At 38.5% G+C, this 15,930-nt stretch overlaps 1 protein-coding gene across 1 annotated transcript in view; it reads right to left on the bottom strand.

Annotated features, from left to right (window-relative positions):
* GABRG3 (gamma-aminobutyric acid (GABA) A receptor, gamma 3) overlaps positions 1-15,930 on the bottom strand; it is a 322,700-nt gene that overhangs the window by 42,085 nt on the left and 264,685 nt on the right. The window contains exon 7 of the mRNA XM_014960137.1: positions 15,590-15,727. Coding sequence (XP_014815623.1) covers positions 15,590-15,727 — 138 coding nt within the window. The remainder of the gene's footprint in view (positions 1-15,589; positions 15,728-15,930) is intronic.

Here is a 15,930-nt window from a genome sequence, read left to right as displayed (position 1 = left end):
TGAAATATTACTATTTTTATCTATTGTCAAAGTGCAAGCAGTTTGAGTCACTTCAGATTCAGAATAACAGTAATCCCACGATCACAATCCCCCAGCAAAAGAGGACTGGGACGGATAAGGTAATTAAGAAAAAGAGAATTTCTTCTTTGGAAGAGGGAAAACCTTTAATGATGCATAATACCACTGAATCTTAACTCCTCACTAGGATGTCTTCTGATTGCTTTCAGAAGAAACCTGGTACACAAATAGAGATTACTAAAGCTAGAGTCCATTTCTGGCTTTGTTGAATACTTGTGTTTATGGGCAGGTCATTTCACCTTTGCTTCTCGCTTTGATGAACATTTAATGATCTTGTGCAAAATTTACTTTGTTCTACTTTTATCTGTCTTTTCCCTCTACAGCAGAAGCTCTCTTCAAGGTAGAGGGAATCAGGATTATTGAATTTCTTTGTGCAGGCCCATAAATTCTTTCAGAGTTAACACAATCCTGTAATTTTGCATTATGTCTAGTGCAAAAGCCCCTGAGCTGTATTTCTTAAGATAAAAACTCACTACAAATCAAAAATGTGTCTAAGACATTCTGTGTGCTGTGGTTTACTAAATCATTACAATAACAGCTCTGTGCACTGTGGAATCAACCCAAAGTGGAGGGAGAAAATCAGAAGAGAGACAGCCTCGAGGTTGTGATTACAAAACAGAAACGGTCTCACAGCTATGCTGCTACTGGCTGAAGCTGCCAGTGCAGGAGTAACACGCTTTATTTCCTGTACTGCACCTACATGTCATGTAACCATACATCACCATTATTCGTGCTTGCAGTTGAAGTGCTGATAAAAATGTTTATCAGCACAAGAGAGCATGTGAATGCTTGACGGTCCAATGCACCATGGCTGTTGCACAGATCAGGGAGTCTAGTGGAGACGAATGTCAGTCTAGAGGGAAAGGAAGTGAACTGCTATGCTGCAATATGGGGGAAGAACAACCATCTGAGCAGGAGGAAATTCGGCAGAAGGCAACATTCATGAAGATCCATGCTGACCTTAACCCTTATTTGATGTAGCAGATGGCCAACGAGAATATACTACTGAGTATGGAAATAGATCTGCAAAGCTGAGTTTGAAGCTGGCAATGCTTGACTACTATTACTCTGCTGAGTGCCTGGAAAGACAACAGCAACCTATGTGATTCAAAAGGACATCTGTTATTATTAGGTGCTTGGTTGGCATTACCTTGTAGATAAGGGACATAAAGGAGGGGGCAGTCTGTTGATCCTGTTGTTTCTGAAATGCAGAAATGAGTTGATCTTTATGGGGACCTGATCCTGGGAACTTACTTAACTTCTGCATTTGTCCTTGCTCTCACAAAGATCTGCTAATGATTTGTGAATCCCCCTTCCTCCTTAGCATAGTAGAATTAGGTTTTTACTAAAGGGAATCCTAGATTCTTTGTTGATGTGCTTCTATTTCATTCCAGAACTATTTTCTCATCCTCCTGTGACTCCTCATTCCAAACACTAATGTTGCTCCATTACTTTGTGTTGTTCCCAACACTAAGTTGGGAATCTTTCATTAGTAGTTTAATGAGCTTTCTTTGAGACCTTCCTCATAGCCCTGGTTCTGTATTTCTCCAGCTCCCTAGATATCCATGTTGCATTATTTGTGTAGAAAAGTTGTAATAAGCTGTATAGATGTGTTGCCAGTGAAGGATATTGAACATTCCAGAGCCCTGTTAAATCCATTGTTTGTATCCGTGTCCAGTTTTGAGGGTGCCAGATAGAACCAGGATGCATGGTTCTTCTGTGGCATGACTCTAGTTAGGTAATGTTGTCATGCCTCTGGGTAGGGAAAGAACAGCAAGGTCTGAGCTAAAAAAACTCAATAGCCAAGAACAAGGCAAGAGGTCTGTGGCAAATGGTCAAAAAAGAATAAAGATCTTATTCCACTATGTGTTCAAATGAAAGTAAAAGAAAAGCCTGAAACCTGAATTAGAGGAAAGACAGCAGTACTGAGAGACAATGATCTTTGGGACAAAGAAGTAGTAAGGACAAAAAAGAAACAAACAAACACACCTGAAGACTAGGTGCAGAAAGGCAAGCTGGCTTTGACATGCTGGAGTGGAATTGGCATAAAACTGGTAAAAGCAGAGATAAGCCAACATTTTTGAGCGCATCTAAACCACCATCTAAACCACCATCTAAACCACCATAACTAATTGCTACAATTTACAGTGTGTCTGTGGTGGTTTTCTTCCAATACCAGGATCTATAAACTGTACTTTTGTTGAACCCCATCCCGTGATTAAAATGTTGAGACTGTTACTAAGAAATGTGATGGGCTAAACAAGACTTCATCTCCTTTTTGATTAACATATCATTTCCAAAATTACCTTGAGTATGAATTTGTTATTATTTCTTTAGTATTTGTTGGTTAGCTTCAATAAATAGTTTAACAATACAATTATTAAAAAGCCCTTTATGATATATAGACTGAAAATGCATTGTCTGTGCTTTAACTGGATGACAGCTTTCCTAAATGGAAGAATAACAAATGACTTTAAGAACAAAGAAATACCAAAGTAACAAAAATGACAAAATCTGGTGTTAATGTACTCAAAGATTTATGAACTACATGAATCAAAAATGTGAATGTTATGAAAAAATCTTCAACGTTATTCTTTTCATTTTCTTACTCAATTCTACACTGGAATGACTTCTTTACTTACAGAAATTCAGATGACACAATATGAGATTAAGGCATTTCTGAAATACATAATGTTAAAGTTACTTCATTGTCACTGCCTTTCAGAGTAGCTTTCTGAAGAAAAGCTGCAAATGACATCTATTTATGGGATCAGCTTGAAGTTTACAATAAGCAGAGAATAAATTAATTTTCTGTCCTTTTTTTGAGGCACTATCAGTACTAAAATAACCACTTTCAAATACTAATTACAGGGTTGTACAAAAATCTTACAGTTGAAGAGAAATTACCTCAAGAAAATGGTGGACTGCAGTCTTCAAAATTTTTTTTTTTTCAGCAGTAGAAACACTGATTCTCTTTAAGTACACAAAGTTATGTTTACAATATTCTTCCAGAAACTGGTACTTCTAGAAGTTGCAATGACAGAGATTTGATTTTTTTCTTGTCAACTTTTTAAACACTTTGGGAAGCAGTGGAGGAAAATGGGCATTTATGTATGAATTGGGGAACTGCAAAAAATGTTCACAAATTACCTTATAATGCAATTATAGCTAGAACTGGTAGGATTAAAACTGTTTCAGGATGTTGTTGTTGGTTCAATCTCTAATAAAACTACAAGAGTAAATTTTTTTTTCCTCAGGATGACTGAAACTGGACGCAGAATAACTGCTAACAGTGCTCATATTTTAGAAATGGTTTTGAGAATAGGCCAAAAAAGGGGTATACTGGCAGTTCAATATCAAAGAAAATCAGAAGTTACCAAAAACAGGAGCAATGAAAAATTGATTATTTGCTATAATTTGTAAACTTCTCTGGAGTTCCCCTGTCTTAAGAAGTCTTTTTTTGCTGTAAAATTGTCAAGTTTTGAACAAAGAGATTAGATCCATTTACGGTGCAGCTTTAAAGTTGTGACAGTGGGAAAACTTTGTCTTGTGTTTTAAGAAATCCTCCGTTCCTAGATGATAGGGTATTTATTAGCATCCTGTAATCCTGTTCTCTGCACATCTCACCATGGTTCTGACTTTTAAGCGCATGCTGTTAGAGGATGGGACTAAACACCATTTGCAATGGGCCATGGCATGGAAAGAGTTGTGAGCCTACCGCTGAGCTAAATGGGCTTCTGTTATCTCAAGTGACAACAGACAACAACAGACATTTTAATCAATGTTTTATAGTAATAGACATTTATTTAAATGTGGTTTTTTGTGTTTTTTTGTTTTTTTTGGTTTTCTGGGAGATAGCCTTATAAAAAAATTTACTAGATGGAGAGAATTTCAAATCAAATTGGACCAAGACACAGATTAAAACTATGATCTGCACATTTGCCTAAAGTTTTGCATTATTTTGACATGTCCAACTACACTAGGAAGATGTATGGCAGCAACTTATGTCTCATGAACAATGTATAAAATGCATATTACTTTTCTCTTCAAGCTGCTTCATAATTCTTCTATGATTCCTCTACTTCATTAGTCTAAGAAAATTTCTGCTTTGAACCAATAGTATTGAAGGAATAATTTGGCACACTGTTTATAATATGCAAAAGACATGCCTGAAGCTGTGGACATGAAGACCAGAAAACTCTTCAGATGTTTTTTCACTCTACTGCTCCTGCTAGTAGGAGGTCTGCAATTAACTTTGATACTGACTTGAATTAGAATGTGGGTGGTGGTTCTGTACTTCTCAGATGAAAATCTGTATTATATACTTATCTAAAAATAAGCTGTTCTTTTTTGGTACAAGACTGTACATCATTTTGTTTGGGGGACAGGGGTGCTGGAAGAGGGTGTCCCCAGGTCCAAGACAGACTTGAAAGATTTGTACAAGCTAAATGGAGCTTACTGCACTTGCAGATATCTAAAACAACTAAAACAGGAGTAGCTGTGGATTTTGTCTCTTAAAGAAAGATAATGTAGATGGTGCTGTGAAACCCTTGCGGTAGGCAGCAACCTAGATCTTCAACATAGCTAAATGTAGTCTTCCAAATGCCAGTCTTTAGGGGTCATGTCAGAATGAAAATTTTAATTTTCCTCTCCACTGAGGATAAATAGAAGATGGTAAATTCTGAGAAACAGTGAAAGGTTTTGAAAGAAAGGCTGACAAGAAAATCTCTCACTGTCATGCAGCATTATCCTCTATTGGGATATTGTCTACTATTATAGTTCTACCGCTGTTTTATATAAAAAGGCCATAAAGACTAAACAGGCTTATTTGCAAGGCTCATATGAGAAGGCAATGTATTCAAGATGATTCATGTGTTCAGAAGCACAAGGACACTGGCAGAACTTAGTAAAAGTCACATGAGTGTTTTGAGTTCCTTGTCCTAATACCCCCTTCCCATACTCTTGCAATTATATATTTTACTTCTATGAAGCAATGAAACTCTAGTCCATACCTTCAGTTTGTCTCAAGTTGACTATGATTAACTTTCTTTGATGTAATGAGTGACAGTCTATTTGGTGTCTTCTGCCAAAATTATTTTGTAAACACCACAATGCATCATGACTGATGCTAGCCCAGGTTTCTGTCACTGCCAAACTGCCACACTCAACTGCCAAGTGTTCACCTCTGGTTCTCTGTGGGACACTGTGGTAGCCCTAGTCATGGCAGGCTTCCTTACATTTCAGGAAGGCTCTCTCATGTTATGCTATAACATTACTTTGGTTGCATTTGCTGGAAGATTTCGAAACTTGCTAAGCACTTATTCTTGTACTGTACCATTTACTTCGCTACCTGACAGAATAGCTCATACTTGCCAGATTCTCTGGCAAGTAATGGTAAGACACATATTGGCTTCAGTAGGCAGCAGACAAATCCAGAATCAGGGAACTAATCATAGAAGAGATTTTGGTTCTTGCCAGTGTAACTAGGAAGCAGAAGATGTTGACTGAAATAGAGTTGTTATTATTACGAACAGGACCTAAATGTTGTCAATACTAGCTGCAGAAAAGGGTCCCAGAGGCAAAGATACTCAATGACCGCGTGGAAGAAATCTGGAAACATGACCTCAATGTGAAAGAGTAAAGGCTAAATTTAGAGAAATCTTGCTAGCACCTAACTAATCTGTGCTGCACTTTTTCTAACATATGGCAAATTAAAATCTAAAATCACAAAGCACCTTCCTGCAACATGTGAATAGTCATCCTATTCTGTATCTTAAAATTCTCATTAAGATTGTAGATTCAGGATTGAATAAAATATAAAATATCCTGTACAATACCGTGAGTTTTACATTAAGTACAATTGCTGCTTGTGAAAGACTTTTAGGTAACATTATAGGAACTCTGGGCAAAAGCCAAACCTTCACAGTTCATGATAATATAAAACTTTTGATTGAACCACCAAATATCACCAACACAGTAGTGACACAGAAGTAGGGAAAAAAAGACAGAGGTGCTGGGATAGCAAGAGTCTTGACAGTTGTTCTCATCTGTATAAATGTAAAGAGGCTCACAGTTCTTATACAATATGTCTTTCCGTCTCCATTATGGTGACATTAATATCAGATGTTCTATCATCAGTTTGCCCTGTAGGTCATCTCCAGGTATGTTTTGCAATTTGAGTCAAAATATTCTCTCCACATTGTGTACCTTTTTAAAAGTAAATACAATTTATCAATCCGATTCTGCTTTGTATCTTGTGTATTAAAGACACTTGCAAAGCCATTCTGACTGCAGTCACAGCGTCTCTTCTATGGGAATATTTCCCTCTCTTCCTACTGCTTTTGCCACCACAGGCAGTGTGCTACTTAGTGCTTTTATAAATGTAGTCCTGTAGACCAAGGGTTGTACCTCCGACGGCCTGGCTATCATGCACACAGCAGTGCAAATTCTCACTTAGCGATTCCTAGCCACACAATTGTCCCCACAGACTCAATTTTGCTGTGTCTCTCTGCAGCAAGTGGGAGAGCAGGGCATCTCAGAATGAACCCATGAAAGCCAGCAGCTTACCACAGTGTCAACTAAGCTGGGCAAGAAAAAGTGCAGATGAGAAGCTGCTGCTAGGAAGGCTTCTGTTGCTATGAAGAATTCACATCTGTGTTCTTTTTAAGTAAAGAACAAAAATCTTTTTCCATCTTTTTTAACAAAACATGGAAGCAACAGCAGCCCTCTGCTTTTTTACCATGTGGTCTACTGGTTAAAGCACCAAGACATATGAGATCAAAATCCCTACCTCTTCAGTGAGTGATTTGCCTAACCTTCATGCTAAATTCTGAGATGAGTTCACCTAATTCTTGGTATTGTTATTAAATGTTCAATCACTCTTTCAGTCTCAGAGGAGAGCTCAGGTCAAAAACTCCCAGTTTCAGAGTATGCTTATCAGACAACAAGTCAACCCTGTCGTTCTCTGGTGAATTATCCCAGAATGGAAAGTGATGTAGCTCCAGCAGAAAGGAGCAAGAACTCGGGACTCCGTATACAAAAAAAAGCAACAAATACAGCATTGCCAATGGATGAGTGAATGAGGGCATTGATTCAAGTACTTCTTAAAGTTAGACACATACAAAACTTCCAAATATGGACCTATCAGATAAAAATAGATATCTGAAGAAAAGCCTAATTGGAAAAGGCTGTGTGGGCTTTTTTCCATACAAAGTGAAAATCTTTAAAAATGACAACTTGAGGTCCTTTAATGAGGACAACTAGTGAGATCAAATACTTAAAGGGTGTGTGTCAAGAGGATGGGGCCAGTCTTTTTTCAGTGATGCCCAGTGACAGGACAAGAGGAAATGGGCACAAACTTGTACATAAGAAGTTCCATCTAAACATGAAGAGGACTTCTTCACTTTAAGGCTGGCAGAGCACTGGAAAAGTCTGTCCAGAAAAGTGGTGGAGTCTCTGCCTCTGGAGATGTTGAAAACCCACCTGGACAAGTTCCTGTGCAGCCTGCTCTAGGAGGACCTTCTTTGCAGGCAGGTTGGACTAGATGATCTCCAGAGGTCCTTTCCAACCCCATATCTTTCTGTGATTTTGTGGTTCTGTAACTGGGTATTTTTTTAGGGAGAAATAAGTTCCTACTGAAATTTTCCCTTAAGAAAAAAACACAGACAAATACCTGCCTCAAGTCTCCCACTGTCTATTTTCTGTAAAATTTTGCTTTTACCATAAAGTCAAGTCACTTTATTTCTAATCTCTCTCTCAATTTGCAGCAGTAAGGGCCTATATAAAGGACACTAAGCATTTATCTTCACAAGACAAAGTATAAACATCAAACCAGTCATATATGCAGTTCTGCTGAACTTAAAAAATATGGAGAGCAATAACATCCTCTCCCCTCCCTTGTTCTAATAATCTTTTGTACTATTTGTAAACAGAAGAAGAACGGTGTTTCTAGAGCACGTCATACTTAGCCCACTGGTATATCAATAAGCTGAGCTTTCTCTAGTTTCTAGTGACTGAAGAGTTACTCATATTAAATAGCCAGTTCCAGGCTTCTGCATTTCAAGATCTGATCCCAGGCCAGCATCAGGAAAACTTCCATTAACTTCAGTAAGCTGTTGATCAAGTTATAAATTACTGTCTTCAGAAGCTGTATTACTGTGAGCTTTATGGGACATTCTTGTAACAAGTGCTGGATTTGCAGGGCAATATAAAAGCTTTTATTCCTGTGTCAGTCAAACTTGTGACCAACATAGGAAAACACTTTAATAGAAGTATAATTAGTAATCGTCTGTTCAATTATTACATTTCTAACCCAAGTGGCTAAGGACAAATTTATCAGAATGTATTACATGAATTTTACAATATCAGTGCAAGATGAATTGCTTTCAAAAATAGTAATTGAAATTTTTCATAGAAAGACTATGGTTTGTTCTAAATGTTCATTCTGATTGATTATTATTTGACATCTGAATATCTTTTTAAAGTCAATACAGCCACTGTTGATTATCTCTGCTAAACCAGGATTTGATTTATTGCAAATACTGTATCAGAGATAAAAACTCTGTCAACAAAAAGATTATAGCTAAATCTTCTTATAATCAAGCTAGTTTTCTGTTTTCACATAAACTGATGTTTACTGCTAGAAAAGAAATCCTACGATATTCCCTCGTTTCAGAGATGATTGTAGTGGCAAGGACTTCCAGTATTATTCTGTTCCTCTGAAAGGAGCCAAAGAATGATAGCCAATTCAAATCTAGGCTGTGCATTTGGTGCTGCACACAAAGTAATTTTAAGCTGTATAAACATTCTGGATGTAAAGATGTTATTGGAGTCATATTTCACAATGAACTATGAAAACTGAACTGTGAAAAAGTAAGAGAGTGAATTCGTTATATATGCCACAGGTCAGTTCTGTGGGTCAGTTCTAGGCATTATTTTCAAGTACCAAGTAGTGTTTTTAACCTATTTGAAGTCCTAGATGGGATTTTATGTTCTTGCACCTGATCTGATGGATTTCATTAAGGACAAAGCTGTGGAGAAAGCCACAGATAATAAAGAAAAGATGATCGAATACTAGGTTGCAAGTGCTAGTATGGTGTGTGTGTCTGCCTGTCTTAAGGCAGCAAGCTGAGGTAACTTTAGCACTGGAGATGAAGAGTTGGGCAAGAAGGGCTTCAAAAGGTATACTCCTGGTACCTGTTAATTTGGCAATGCTGGAGCTCCTGGGAATAAGGGCCCCTAGGTGGAAAAGATGCACAAGGATTTTGAGAAGTTGTATGTGTATGTTTGTGTAGGTAAGGTGAGAAAGCAGAAAGGAGTGTGATGGGGGCAGCAGGTTCTGGTGAAGAGTGGCATCCCAGTCATCGACTGTCTCTTTATGGTCCTGTATACCACCTATAAAAATTAACTTATACTTAGCTTCAAGAACCAACACAGGATTTTAGTTTGATTCCTGACTTAAGATTTTCTTATAAATGACAGAAACAGAATTTGAAAGCCCAAACCGGATTTAATGAACCTTGGGAACAAAAGTTAGCACATTTTTTTGTGGTTTGCAAGGTCTAAAATTCAGACCACAAATTTCAAGAACCCAAAGAGAGTTATGATGACAATTATCTGGTACAAAGGAAGACACAAAAACTGTGAGAATGGGTTGCCTCCGGTAGTGAGAACTGAAGAACTGGAGAGCAGAACAATGGAGATTTCTCCCACCAAACCCATTTCCTGTTCTACCTTTTTGGGGAGTATTAAACAGACTTTTTCCACACACAAATGCCTGACACACAGAAGATATCATCTGGCATCAAGGGAAAGCAGGTTGTGAGATGCTGGAATCCAGCTGCTACTCTACTCATGACAGGTTAGAAAACCCCCCAAAAACAAAGCCCCACAAATTCTTTCTCCCCTTCTGCACTCACATTAGGAGCCAGGCAAGGCAGGATAAGGGGAGGATGGGACAGTATTTGAAAGAGAAGGGGACACTGTCTGGAATTATGGAAACCCAGAACAGATGTCTGCTGAGGGCTGTAAATCAAAGCCTCACCATTAAAGCACTTGAGATTATATGATACTCTGGCTGGAAGAGGCAAAGCTCCTGCAACACCAGGTAGGCAAAAATAGGCACTGTTTTCAAATGATGCCATGCATTTATCTGAGTCTCCACTTGCTGCTTGAGGACGCCATCTATTAAAAGGCAGGCTGTGCAGCACAGCCAGCTAAGGTTCCACTGAGTTTGGAGTTTGAGGAAAAAATCCCACAAAAGTCACATTTCTCCTGGGAAGAACACACTGGCAAGATGACAAGTACTCTGTGATGTGCCATCAGGACTCAGTGGGACACTAAAAAATGTCAATGACTTTAAAAACCAAAAGAGCTTCATAAATATTCATTAAATAGATGTCTTCAGATCAGTTAGCTGGTACAAGAGAGAGTGTGACTGAATCAGATCATTATAAACAACCATGTACAGACACAACCACATTCAGGAACTATGGCATCTCGTGCATTGTTTTCCACTCATTTTCAGGGCTGTGAGTGCACCAAAAGGCTCCAGTTGCCCTGATCAGCCTCTGACCATCTTCCTCTGCCAGCCCCCCTTGTAGCCCCTTCCCCAAGCTGAGGGGCTTAGCTGACTGCTGCCAACCCTGGTCTTGCCTTGCCAATCCGATACCTGCATTGGGTGGTGATCCTGCCCAATCAACAGGGACCTGTGGGGTGATGGCTGGACTGCTGGCTTGAACCCCATACTGTGACTAGGCAATCTTGGCTCATTTTGTGTGGGTATTCATCATGGGCCCTCTGTACCTACATCTAAGTGACCTGGAAGTATTTAATAGCAAAAAATAAGAAGAAGCTCTGATTTTGAAACATTTTCTCAAGCCAGCTGTTCTTTGTTCACCTAGAAGAAGAGCTAGGCCCATGAACATCTTTTCCCCTGGCTAAATCTCTGCGAGTTGTGTCCATCTGACAAAGTCAAGGAGCACCAGCCTGATCTGTTGCTTGACTTGACTGGACTACCCCAGTGAAATTTGGCCTTCCTATAAAAATACTTCTAGTCCTCCCTTCTTCTGCCAATAGTTATTTATGTAGGTCTTTGCGTCTTCTTAAAAGACAAGCATTCTTATTTTTGTTCTAGGGTAGTTTTTTACTTGCCATTTATTGAGTCCCCTGCAACAGAGTATGTACTTTAAATTGTGGTGTTCTTGGCATTGTCCCAAAGAGCTGTATCTGAATCTGTGACAACAGATATTAACCTTGCTTTGCAGCCCTGTGATATAGGGCTGAGTGCAACATGTAAGCTGAGATACATGATGAAACAGCTATTTCAAAATATGAGGAAAATTAGAAGTCATATGACAGGCAGACTCCACTAATTGCCATCCATTACCTGTACATATGGAAAGGTGTGCCTCTTTATGGAGGTAGTTATGCCTATTTATTGGGTTTGGGTATTGGTGCTTGGGGGTTATTCAGAATGTTTGAAACAGTACTTTCTGTCTGGTTCTGTATGATTCATTTGTAATGATCAGCTATTAAAGTTTTTAAATAGGGCACTTTAATGGTGTTTTCTATTTCTGATGAATTATCTTGAACTTATTTATGCAAATGCTCCTTTGGACTGCAAAAATCTCCCAGGCTAAAGGCATCTGAGGAAGAACACAAATAGGACTTGTATGATGCAAAGAAGTTTTCAAGTAAATGAAAATTAGATTCAGTAGCTACAAGGTCTTTGTGTTTATCTAGCAGTGTAAAAAATTGAGTGGTTTAAAAAGAATGAATAGACTTTCCCTGGGGGAGATTGCAGCAGAAAAGTGCAAGCAACACTAAGCTCACTCCATGAGCTTTACTCCTGGATTCTTTCATTATTCTCTTTTTGGTTTTTTTTCGGTTGTTCCACCAGCACACACTCTCTCTGCCCCTCCTTCAAAAAAAAAACAAACAAAAAAAGTGTACTTGGAAAGGCTGGGACTCAAAAAGTTAAAGTTTACTGCAAATACACATAGGATACTTTTAAGGATGATGTTCTCCCTCTTTCTCTCTCCTGTTTTCCTGACCACTCTTCTGTTGGCTGAATTGCAGTTTTAAAATTTGAGAATTTTCTCCTTATATGCAGTTCCTCTTTTTTTCACAGCTCAATGCCAGGTGGCTTAGTATTCCCTCTACTTTAATTATCGTTGTCAGCCTTATTTGACATTGTAACAAGAGAAATGCTCTTGCTATATTATCTAAGTATCTTGCCAGCTGGCAACAGGGGAATCCTTCAGTACTTGTGAATTAGTTTGATATCACCTGACAGTGAAAGCTTACTTAGAGTGTAAGATAAAGGTTCACGACCACAGCACCAGCACAGTGATTTCTGCTGTGTATTCCATGTAATCACCATATGCAGTAGATATTTATCTGGTTGTGTTTGTATCTTAGCGTGAAATTAAAAAAAAAAAATCCTCAAGAAGAAGCTGAACACCTCTTCCAGATGGCAATGAAAACTTTCTCTGGCTGCCAGCTTATTGTAAAAGAGGCTAGTCTTCTTGCAAGAATAAAGCACACCACTGTGACAATGCTTTAAGCTACTGCTGGTTCAAGGCAAGACATGACATTTCTCATCTTGCTTAGATTACAGTCTATTTGACAGACTTGTGTACCTATGAAATTGCCCTAGATTAACATAAAGGTTATTTAGATGTCTGAAAAAGGTCTGGAAAGACTTAAAGAATGTCAAATAGCAGAACTCTGCTGAGTACTAAACCTAGCCGTTTTGTGACTACCAAGAAAGGGCTTTACGCAAATGCTGGAAGAACAGCAGCATGTCGCCCTGTGGTCAGTGTGACCTCTCTTCATTGTAGCCAAAACTCTGCTCAAAAGGAGCTAAAAGAGGCATTTCTGAATTGGTGACAGGTAGATAACACTGCAGCAGCTCTCACATTATAGACGAACACACAATTTAGTGAGAAGTAATAGGATTATAAACCAGTGGAAAGGTGTAAGTCAGAAGCAAAAAAAGATGTTAGAGCTTTGAATCCATCTCCTGCTAGTGGAGGACTGCTCCCTGCAGTTCATTTTCCCATGCTTTTCCTAGTCTGTTTTTGCATGCCCTGTATGATAGTAGTTTCCATTATTTCCCTTGGGAGGAAGAGATGATGTTTACTACCTCTCTTTGTCAGGAAGCTGCTGTTGGTATCTGGCCTGCTTTCATTTTCCCAACTCCATCTCATTACCCTGAATGATTCCCTGCGCAGCACTCTCAACAATGCTGTTCTTCCTTTCTGTCCTGAGTCTGTGAAGGACTCGGGTGGCTGGTGGGGCCCTTTACAGGCTCCCATATGGCTCAGAGGGGCCCTACACAGTCCCAGAGGCTAGTCAGTGGGAACTGGTCTCTCTGGGAAGCAGCCCGAAGTTGGGGGATGGGGGGCATGTGTCCTATACCCATAAGCTCCTAGGGACAGCTCCAGTGCAGTCTTCCTCTTCGGGCAGATTTAGTGTAAATATGCCACAGATTTTCCATGACAGAACCTGGCATCTCTTTTTTTGACTGCCTGTAGCCCTTGTGGCACGGCTGTAAAGGAGATGGGATACCTGTAGGCAGCAGCTGCTGCCTCCTTTCATCAGAAATTTTCCACGTTGTACGAAGCAGCAGCCTTGGGGGTTCCCTAATTCTCAAACTTGGATAGGGCTACTTTTTTTGGTAAATAGGCGTGTACCATAACACAGATGCCTCTTCATTCTACTTGATCACATATACTTAGACACTTGCAGCAGGTAGTGGCAGAATCACCATAAATTTTGTCTCTGAGAGATACTGCATAGGTGGGTTATGTCCTGCCCCTCTCCCTCCATTGTGGGAATCCTTGCTCTATAGCATAGGGCTTACTCAAGGTTCTCCAATGTACCAGTTAGTTTTCCTGAGTCCTGGCCCTGAGTTTGCTCCTAACAGTAAAAACTGTTGACGTTCAGTAAATCTCCCCTTAACAGTACCTTAAAGTACAACCTAAATACAGTCAGAGAGTCTATTCTATGCAGATTCAGTCATCTTAATAAGAACTGGGCACATACTAAAAAGAGCATAGGAAATACATTTTCTCTTTTTCTACATGAACTATTTATTCACTTGAATGAAACCTCTATAAAAATGGCTCTGTCCTGTGCAAAGGAAGAGTTTAATAGATCTGTTGATCAAGACAATTTCAACATTTTAATATGGCTGACTCAGTAATTCTTGTACACATATTTAGTAGCTCTTGATGCAACCTCAGAATGGCATTAGTCCAGATGTGAGCAAAGAAGAAGGAGCAGGGCTTTCTCTCCTATTCATACCATCCTTTCCAATGAGTTCCACACCTGCATACACAGATACTTTAATGATTTGGTGTTTGTTACTTTACTGTCATTCCTGGTTCAACTAAGGGCTGACTCACCTGAGAAATTAGCATTCCTGAGAAACTTATAGACTCCAAGGATTTCTATCCATAACAGAAGTGAGCTTTTACATGTGTGTTGTTTGCAACGTTTTGCTCTCCTAAATTATCAGCCCAATATACTCGCTAAAGCTTTAGCTCTTCATTGCTACCAAAACTGCTATACAGTCCTGAGAATACATTACTGATATTAGTGGGGGGGGGGTCCATGATCCAACAGCAGTAGTTTAACAGATTAATGATTTTTTATTATTACTATTATTCACAGTGTTTCCAAAAGAATAACAAAACATAGCTCTGCTTACATTTTGAAAAAATACATAAATTAGATTTTTCAAAAATTCACCTCTAGCTAAGTGGAAGATTGCTTCTAGCAAGTTCCTTCTGCAACTGGGAGAAGACTCACCAAATGGGAATCATGCAACTTACTGCAGAGTCGTGCATACAGTTCAGACATTGTGTGGATTTTATGAGAATTTATACAGTTCAAATAATTTTTTCTATTTACACATCTCTTTTTTTTTTTTTTTTCCTATGTTGATGTTATTATAAGAAACACTAAGAATTCTGAAGAAATAAAATAGTTATCAGTAAATTTTAATGGCAATCAATTGGTGAGGTCACTAGCAAAGGCATCCATCAGCTGAGTAATAAAGAGTTCCTTTGAAATATTAAGAAAAATATTGAACTTGTGGCTGAATGATTACTGTTGAAAGTGTTTAATTTCACAAACCCTACCATTGTGCTCAAATTCTTCCTCTAATTTATAGTGAAAACATATGTCTCAATGCAGGAATGGCTTAATAAACTTAGCTGAGGAATGAGAATCATATAGTAACTTCAACTGCATAATAAATAGCTATGTCAAGATAGCATTTATTCCATGGTCTGTGAAATTACAAAAAGAGTAGAGAAAAAGAAAAGGAAGTTATCAAAATCTAGACAAAGTCAATAGTTGTGAAACCTGCACTTTGGAGGCTTTAATCTGAACATTAGTGCACATTGAAATAAAATTGCACTTGAAGGAAAGCAAACTTAGAACAAATATTTTCAAATAATTTGTTTTCCAAAACAAGCAGTGTCATTTGAATCATTCTCACCTGCAGAGGTTTTCACAATTTCTGAAGTATTTCTCAGACCCATAAAATCAAACTGATAGAGTCTCCAAGATTTCTGGTCAGCAGCCTCCACTGAGTTTTTTCTCCATCTGTAAATCATTTCCTCTTTAGGGTAGCCATCTAGAAATTAAAAAAAAAAAAAAAAAAAGTATTGCATTTCATAAAAAAGGTACCACAAAACAGTATCTGTTCACTGATTTAGAGCTATTTGGGAATCTCTAAATTCCTGATCTGATGCTTTCCCAATGGGTTTGGTGGTATAATTCAGCTAAAGAGTGATATGGCACACAAAAATTTAGTCATAATACCGGCAAAATTATGAT

This window comes from Calidris pugnax, unplaced genomic scaffold (genome assembly GCF_001431845.1).
Source record: "Calidris pugnax isolate Ruff unplaced genomic scaffold, ASM143184v1 scaffold188, whole genome shotgun sequence".
In the NCBI taxonomy this organism is placed as follows: Eukaryota; Metazoa; Chordata; class Aves; order Charadriiformes; family Scolopacidae; genus Calidris; species Calidris pugnax.
The sequence above is the reverse complement of the archived record's forward strand: the minus strand, read 5'-3'. Positions and strand labels throughout refer to the sequence as shown.